The following is an 8,907-nucleotide window of genomic DNA, read 5'->3' on the forward strand; positions in this document are numbered from 1 at the left end:
ATGGAGGTTAAGTTGAGGCTGTTTGCATTTTTATGCACATGAAGTCTTTAATGCCCCCAAAGACAATAGGATTCTGAAAAGGAGTGAGACCCTTATATTATAACCTACTATTTATTCTCCAAGGAACTCTGGTAGCATGGTAAATTAAGCATTGGGCTAACCTCAAGGTTGGCAGTTCAAACCCTGTAGTCACTCTTCAAGAGAAAAGATGAGGCTGCATGTTCCCGAGGAAGCCCTGGTGCCTTAGGGGTTACGAACTGGGGCGCTAACCACACGGTCAGCAGTTCAAAACCACCAGCCTCTCTGCTGGAGAAAGACAAGGCTTTCTACTCCCATGAAGAGTTACAGCCTCAGAAACCCACAAGGGCAGTTCTGCCCGGTCCTGTAGGGTCAGCTGTGAGCTGAAATGGACTGGGTGACAATGAGCGATGTGCTTCCATGGGAGTTTCAGTCTGTGCCGTCCTGTGGTCGCCAGGGCTCCCGCACAGTGTCAGTAGGTTTGCTTTCTTCACCCTCCACGTACCCAGCAATCCTTCCTGTGGAGGGAAGTGCTTCACACCCTTTCCTCCTGGAGACGACGTAACACGTGTGCTTACTCATCATGTAGTCCTCGCTGTTATCTCTTCTGTTGGTTGATTTACTGGGCGTGTGTTTCTTATCGGGCTAACTTTACCAAAGGTAGGAGGTTGCCAAAGAAACTGGTTTTCATACCAGGGAGGGACTCATCTTAGCTTTTAATCAGATTCATAATAAATAGGATCATGTCATTAGAGATCTAAAAGTCGCAGGGAAACCATTAACTTCCTCATCTAGCCCCTAAGAAAAACTGACATCAGTGAGATTAAGCAGAGCTACAAACTGGTTGTTAGCAGAAATTGAATTTCCGGAAGGGAAGTCTCCTCACTCCTGGCCTGTCTGTGTGAGCCATGGTGAGAGTCTTCCAAAGAAGAAGGTTGCCACTCGATTGATTTGGTGAACTGAATTACCATCTCTATCGGGTTTAGGCGCTAGATTTTGGTTTTCTGAGTCCAGGTGTTCCGGACAGTCTTACCTGCCCCTGTGTTGGTCCGTGTGCTCTTCTGTTGGATGTGGAGGAACAGCACTGGAGAGGGGAGAGGGAAGCCAGGACACGAGATGAAGGGATCCGAGTGTAGGTGGAAATCCTAGTGTAGGTGTGTAACTTGCCTCAGTGCTGCTCCACCTGTGAATTGGACCAGCGTAGACTTTACTGGAGGAAGAACCCATGCGTGAAGGATGCCAGGTTAAGTGTCTGACCTGTAGCGACCCTGTGCACACCAGGAGGCCGCACTGCCGGCTCCCACGCCGCCCTCACAGCGGTCCCTAGGCCTGCGCCCATGGTTGCAGCCACTGTGTCACCATCGCATTGACGGCCTTCCTCTTTGTCGTGGCCGCTCTACTTGACCAGGCATGACGTCCTTCTCTAGGGACTGGCCCCTCTGGACATCATGTCAAAAGTAGGAGGGTCATTGAAAGAGCAGAGGCCCCTCCCTGAGATGGCTGGAGACGGTGGCGGCAACACCGGGCTCCCCCACAGTAGCAGCTGTGAAGATGGACAGGCCAGAGCACCCTTCGGGTGGCTGGATGTGGCTCACTGAGTTGGAACTGACTGGACAGCACCCCAGAACAGCAGAGTTGTAGCAGCGATGAGACATACAACTCTCCTCTAGTTCCTAAATGCTTCCCTCCCCCCCACCCCCAACACCCATATCATGATCCCAGTTCTACCTTACAAATCTGGCTAGACCAGAGGATGGACACTGGTACAGATAGGAACTGGAAACACAGGGAATCTAGGATGGAGGATCCCTTCAGGACCAGTGCTGAGAGTGGTGATACCAGGAGGGTGGAGGGAGGGTGGGGTAGAAAGGGGGGACCGATTACAAGGATCTACATATAGCCTCCTCCCTGGGGGACAGACAACAGGAAAGTGGGTGAAGGGAGACGTCAGATAGTGCAAAATAAGACAAAATAATAATTTATAAATTATCAAGGGTTCATGAGGGAGGGGGTAACCAGAGAGAGTGGGGGCAAATGAGGAGCTGATGCCAGGGGCTTAGGTGGAGAGCAAATGTTTTGAGAATGATGAGGGCAGTGAATGTGCAAATGTGTTTTACACAATTGATGTATGGATGGACTATGATAAGAGTTGTATGAGCCCCCAATAAAATGATTTTTAAAAAACCCAACAGCGTTAACTTGTGGTTTGAGAGAAAGTAAGATTTTACTACGTTTTAAGATATTCTCTTGGTCTAATACCACGAAGCCAGACAGATCTGAATTCAAATTGTGGTCCTGCTGTACTGTATACTGGCTTATATAATGTTGGACGGGGGATAGTCAAGTTCTCAGATTATTTTTTTATCTTTGGTAAAATGAAGGCAATATGTACTTTCCTTGGAAAGTCAAGAGATGGTGTTGCCCAACCCCCTCCCTGGTCAGTGTACGTAGACTGCCAGGGCTGGGTGGTCCTGCGGTTGTTATGGGAGACGGACAAACAAGTCTCTCCGTGTGACCATCAGACAGTTTGACAAGTTAGAGGTTCATTCATTAACTAGTCCTAACGAATCCAAAGATACACAACACCAGCTTAGGAAAGACAAAAGAAGTCGTGAAGGAAATAGAGCCATGGGTTGTTAAAACACTGGAAGAATCACAGATACCATTGGGGCCAGCTGCCTCATAGGAGGGGTACACTGAGTCCCAGGAGAAATAAAAATGATTTCTCTACCTAAGAATAAGCGTGCAATATTGACAAAACATATGGCCTTGGCCTCCTTCGGGTTCTTGATACTGTTTCACAGATAGGCTGAGACCAAAGTTCAAGGAATGGTGCTGTGAAGTCAACCCACCGTAACCACAGACCCAAACACTTCCCAGTCCTGCAGCATCCCCAGGATTGGTTGGCGATCAGACCTCTCTGATGCCTGATAGGGTTTTCATTGGCTGATTTGGGGCAGTGGGTCACTGGGCCTCTCCTGATTGGTCATAGTCTGGAAGCTCTGCTGAGCCCCTAGCTAGCATCATCACCGCCTGCTGTGCCTCTCCTGAAGGACAGGCAGTGGCTCGGCATGAGGTGCACTGGCCAGAGTCAGCCCTGGACATCCCGTGTGGAAGGCAAGAATGCTATGCAACTGGACCACCCAGTAGATGCCGCACAGCTACTGAGTGTCATCTCAATAAACCTGTCTCTCAATATGTCGCCGCGCTACTTAAAACCACTGACTCTTCATTCTGCATTGAAGAAAACCAGTAGCATTCAGGTCCCTTGCGATGACCCCCAAACTTTTTCTTTCATCCCTATCTCCAGTTATTATATCCTTCAACCTCTTCTCCATTTCTTAGTTCTCCATACAGAGAATATCTGCGGGACACCCAGTTGTCCGCGAGGCGCTGTTCACACGCCTCCTTTTTCCTGAGACCTGCAGTTGCCCCCCAGGCCTTTGCTGTTCCTCTTGTAGCCCTTATCCTGGGTTCTCCTGCATGGATTGCTCCTGCAATGTAAGGGGCTAGCTGTTGCTTTTGTCTCTTCCACAGTGTTTCCCATATAATAGGGATCTGTCTAATGTGTGCTGAATGCAAATAGGCATTTTCACACCCACGGACTGGGTTTCTAGCCTCGTTCTCCAGTTCCTAATGATTTCTTATGAACTGGATGGAAACGATAGTAAGTCCCCGGCATGGCGGGTCGCTGGGAGTCCGTGAAGGCAGACGTCAACGGGTTCTTCTGGAAAGGAGAGTGTGTTGGGAAGTTGCTAGTGCACCGGGTCAGCAGAAAAGGAAGCACTCCGGTCCTCCACTAGGATGGTTACGGTACCCCCGGGGAGGCGGAGCTGCGGCGGCTGAGGATTGGAGTGCAACTTGAAACCCAGGAAAGCACCGCTTTCAGGGGCGGAGGAGTTCATTCTGCCCGTGGAGTTGCTGGGGGCCCAGGATTAGAAAGCAGGACTGGGAAAAGGGCACCGGGAAGCCGTGTGAATTGTGCATGCAAACGTGCTGGTGGTGAGGCTCGCAGGAGCAGATCTACCTTACACGTGGGCGTCACCTGGAGTCTTCGAAGGGGGCTTGCTTCGGCTTCATGCCACTCTCTCTGCAGAAGCTTTAAAACAAGCAGAAAACTCCGACTTCTCTACATAAAGCAGCCAAGCCAGTTTGACCAGCTAGAGGGAAACGCCAAACAAAGCTCCCTACTCCAATCACATGAACACGAGTTACTAATTATCTTCGGCCTCTGCTGGGAGAGATAGAGCAGCTCGCTGATTGGCCCACAGGCTGAAATAACTCCACACCGCTGCTCCCTCCAACCAGAGTAGCAGGAAGAGTGTCGGGGGTGGGGATGCCGTTGGGAGACATTTTAAGAAGGACAGATAGAACCTCAGGCTGATCTGCCTCCGTCCCGAGTGTTTTGCTCAACCCAGGCCCATGGAAAAGAGGAGCAAAGCGTGGGTCTGTGGGCACCCGGAGTATGTGTGAGATCCAGGAGATCGGGAAAGATAAGGGAGGAGAGGGGAGGGGGCACTGGCCCTCCAGCTGGGAGGCTGAGGACTATCAGGGTCTCCTCCAGGAGAGGGATTTTACAGAGCTGAATGGATTCTACAGAGAAAACGACTCGGATCCCAGAGGCCAGACCAAGGAGCAGAACCGCCCCTACAGAAAAAGGGATTGTGGATACTGGGATTTTGAACAGGATGAGCCAAGCTATGTGGACGATGAAGCGGACATCTCAACAAAGGACGGGATGTGTCTCAGAAGTGTGACCGCATGCTCTGATGGTAGCAGAAATTCAAAAACCGTAGACCACGAGCATCGGAGCGCAAGGACCACGGACTGTTGGCTTACGGAAGACCCAGCCGTAACCTGGGAAGGTGGGAAGACAGATGGCTCCACGGACTGTCATCCTGAAGACTGGAAACAAGGTGAGCAGGGGCCTGGCTGCAGGGTGCTGGGTGATTCTTTAGAGCAGGATGGTCAACTTCAGGACTGGCATATGGACCACAGGCATTCTAATTTTAACCTTGAGGATTATGAAGAAGCTAATCTTCATGATCGAGACCGCAAGGATTTGTATCATGTTCCTATTCCTGGGAATTGTCTCAATAGTAAAGACCAGTCTGTGGACTTCCCAGCTTTGAATGGTGCCAGTGACGGTCAGGAATCTGGCAAACCTTGGGCAGGAGCCAGGAAGGCTTACCAAAATGGTAAGATCCATCCCACAACGAAGAGTCACACCAGGTATCGGGGGGATGGTGAGCCAGAGGATAAAGACAAGACTTTGTTTGCCAACTGCGAGCAGACATTTCAGAAGGACAGAGGCCCAGCTTCTTGCCACCAGATGAAGACTGCGGAGCATGGTGCTGTGCACGGGCCAGGAGCGATGGCGCCTGGGAGCAAAGGCCTCATCCTGGGTGGTCTGGACTGTCAGTGTCCCAGGGGAGACAGAGGTGACTATCACCTTGGGGACCCTCAGAGCCCCTCAGTCGAGAAGAATCCCAGCCATGTGGAGGAAGAGAGAAGATTAACTGGCCCAGAGACATGGAGAAGGAATAGCTGCTTTCGGCGCACAGCACCCAGCTCCCTGAGGTGCTCCGGCTTTGTGCAGGACAGGAAGAGAACGCCAGGTATGACTCAGTCTTCCTAGATGCCTAATGCATGGAGAGGGGAACTGGACCCCTGCAGGGCTTGTAAAGTTTATGTGGAGATCTAACCTTTACAGGGGCACTGCGCGTCAGAGCCAACGCAGTGGCTCTATTTGAGTATTTATGGAGCAGGCGTGTATATGATGTTGCAAATCACTAGGCAGAGCCTTTCAGATCGGGTTTAGCACTCTCAGGAATGTTCCTTGGCCCTTTTTTGGTTTTCTCAGAGCTCTCTGATATCAAATAGCGTTCCCTTTTCTTCTTCAATTGTTTGGCTCCATCTTGGGACAGCAAGTTCAAGATCAGGCCACCATGTTAACTTGTACTTTTCTGGCATGCTTCTGTGTCTTAAAGTTCATGGGAAAATGTCTTTATCTTCTAATTCTACTTTCCCACCAGCCTTTTGAAGCCCCCTGGTGCTTGTGGCATACATTGTTTGCTCCGTGGCATTCTGGAATCTCACGTGAATGTTGAAATCGAACTCTTGTGGGATTCAGAAGGTTGTGTATATTCTTTCTAATATTTTATACATGTTAGATATTAAATCACTTCACCCTGCTGAGCCTTAAAGTTTTCTGTCCAACAGGAATTTCAAGAGTTTTACATTGTTTTTAAAAATCATGTAACAATTCTTTCTTTCTTGCCTTTGTGTTTTCTCTAGTTATCTGCATCAAACTATTTTTTAAAATAATCATTGTTTTTATAACGACTGGACTTCCTGTTCCACCTTGATTTTTAGCTTATATGTTGCCCTAATTTTAGCCTTTCTGATTCTGGCCAATTTGGGGGTGTCCCAGGTATGTCTACGCTAAGAGATTGTGAGAGATCTGGAAAGTTCCCCTCATGCTGTGGTGGAAAGTTTCTCCTTTAGCTCTGCTTCAGAACAGCCTCACTGGTTAGGTTTGTACTGAGCGCCTCTGCCTTTGAAGAGTGCAAAAAATAAGTCCCGGCTTTGATCCGAGAGTTGCCAGGGGTTGATCTGGGGGTCTTCCCACAGGCTTAACCTAACTTGAGTTTCTGGAACATTATTTTGGACAAAGCAAACCCTACACCTCCATTTAAGAAGATTCAATGAAACTAAATGAAGACTTGTTGAAAAGCTGAGATATTAGTGATCAGCCGTCCTACCCCCACCTCTCTTCCCCTAGGCATATTTTCTCTTACAATTGATAGGGATTGTAAATTCCTTGGAGCTCAGAAAAGTCTGATCCTCTGATTCCTCCCTGATGGTTTTTACATTAAACCTATCCCCTCCCGCCCCTATCTGTTCCTTCCCAATGACCTTTGTTTCCTATCGCTCATTCCTTATTTTATTAAGCCTCCTGGCTGCAATCAGAGTGTAAAGTGTGTTTGCTCTGTTTGCGCGGGAGTCAAGCCCTTCCCGGCGGAGTGCTGTAATGCGCCCTATGATCTCTGAAACCAGCTCCTCCTCCGTTTGGCCGCCATCACTTCCCTTTTAGAACTCAGCATGCTTTGAGGACTTGGCACCCTTTTGATGCAGTTAGTAGCCTCTTCGACCTGTCATAAACCTCCTAGTCTTTACTAGAACTCGCGTTGCTTTCTAACATTGTCGGCACACAGCACAGCCCCACCCGAAGGTTCTCCCGAAACAACACATAATGTCAGAAAGAAAGCAAGGTTTGGAGGCGGGCAGGCGAGCTTGATTTCGAATCTCCGCCCCAGCATTCCCTCACCACGTGTTGTTGTTGTTGTTGTTGTTGGTAGGTGCTCTTGAGTAGGTTCTGGCTCATAGCAGTGGCCCCTGACGGAGCAGAACTGTTTCGGCCTCTCCTGAGAGCCCGGAGACCGGTCTTGGCGCTTGCTCTGAGCCCCTGGCTGGGGACCAGCCGCTAGTCTTCAGCGAGGAGCGGAGTAGTTTGCAGTCGAGCGCTTAACCGCTGCACCATCAGGGCTTCTGATGAATCGTGTAACTTTAGATACATTGCTTAACCTCTCTGACATGTGCAGTGTATATGTGTAAAAAGCGAAGATCCGCCTGTCTCACGGCGAGAGTACAAATAAAACCCTAACAGGCCAGGAACGGGGTCCATGCTCCCAAATGATTTCGTGACCTTCTGCCTACCAACTGGCCTTGCTTCTCCTTCACAAATTGCCCCACCAGACTGTCACTCCATGGTCCCCGACTTCCAAGAGCCACAGTGATAGTTACTCTTTCTTGTTGGCCCCCTCCCCTGGGACCCTGACCACTGTCCAGCTGGAGTGTCCCTGTCCCATCTCTTCTTCACTCTCCCCCTCTCCTCCCCGCCCCACCCCTACTCCACCTGAGCAACAGTGGTTCCACCCCTCCTTGTCTCTGAGGCCAGAAGCCAAATCTTTCTCCTCTGCATTACTGACCTAACAAACAGGCCATAGGTTTTATTAGGGGCAGGTCTGTAAAGGTTTTGCCTTTGTTCTGGGGTGTAGCCTTCAGTCCTGGGAAGTGTCTTTACCCAGACAGTGTGGCCCCTCTGAGGTTTCCCTGACCCCCAAAAAGGTGTGTTTTGTTTTGTTTTTCTGAGCCTCCTAACTTGGTGAGGCTCAAATGTCAAGTTCTGGACTGCAAGGCCCTGGGGGTAGGACCTTCCCAGCATCGGACAGTTGGGGAGTGAGAACCTCTTAGATTCCAGCATCTTCCCAGATGTTGTTGCTTTCTACTGGATTCCCTGGAGAATCATCCCTTATATCAGTGGTTCTCAACCCTCCTAATGCCGTGACCCTTGAATACAGTTCCTCATGTGGTGGTGACCCCCCAACCATAAAATTATTTTCGTTGCTTCTTCATAACTGTAATTTCTGCTAGTTATGAATTGTACTGTAAATATCTGATACGAAGGATGTATTTTCATTTTTATAAATCAAACATAATTAAATATAATTAAAGGATAGTGATTAATCACAAAACAATATGTAATTATATATTGTGAGGTATTTATGTGTTTTCCGATGGTCTTAGGCGACCCCTGTGAAAGGGTCGTTCAACCCCCAAAGGGGTCTCGACCGGACGGGTTGAGAACCGGTGCTCTACATGCGCAGTTTAAGGGTTCGAAAGGGTTTTGTTTTTTTAATCACTTTATTAGGGGCTCCTACAACTCTTATCACAATCCATACATACATCAATTGTGTCAAGCACATTTGTACATTCATTGCCCTCATCATTCTCAAAATATTTGTTCTCCACTTAAGCCCCTGGCATCAGCTCCTCATTTTTGCCCCTCCCTCCCCGCTCCCCCCTCCCTCATGAACCCTTGACAGT

General features: G+C 49.2%; 1 protein-coding gene across 2 annotated transcripts in view; it reads left to right on the forward strand.

Moving 5' to 3' along the window:
* Positions 1 to 8,907, forward strand: part of LOC101639830 (dynamin binding protein) — a 76,726-nt gene that overhangs the window by 22,018 nt on the left and 45,801 nt on the right. Inside the window, exon 1 of one of the 2 annotated variants that reach the window (XM_030885987.2) lies at positions 4,363 to 5,636. The exons of the other annotated variant lie outside the window; for it this stretch is intronic. Within the exon in view, the coding sequence (XP_030741847.1) occupies positions 4,484 to 5,636 (1,153 nt within the window). The 5' untranslated portion in view covers positions 4,363 to 4,483. Of the gene's footprint in view, positions 1 to 4,362; positions 5,637 to 8,907 lie in introns of those variants that run through there. 2 annotated transcript variants of the gene reach the window in all.

Source organism: Echinops telfairi, unplaced genomic scaffold, assembly GCF_000313985.2.
Source record: "Echinops telfairi isolate 266 unplaced genomic scaffold, ASM31398v2 ScPeMD7_70;HRSCAF=299, whole genome shotgun sequence".
Lineage (NCBI taxonomy): Eukaryota > Metazoa > Chordata > Mammalia > Afrosoricida > Tenrecidae > Echinops > Echinops telfairi.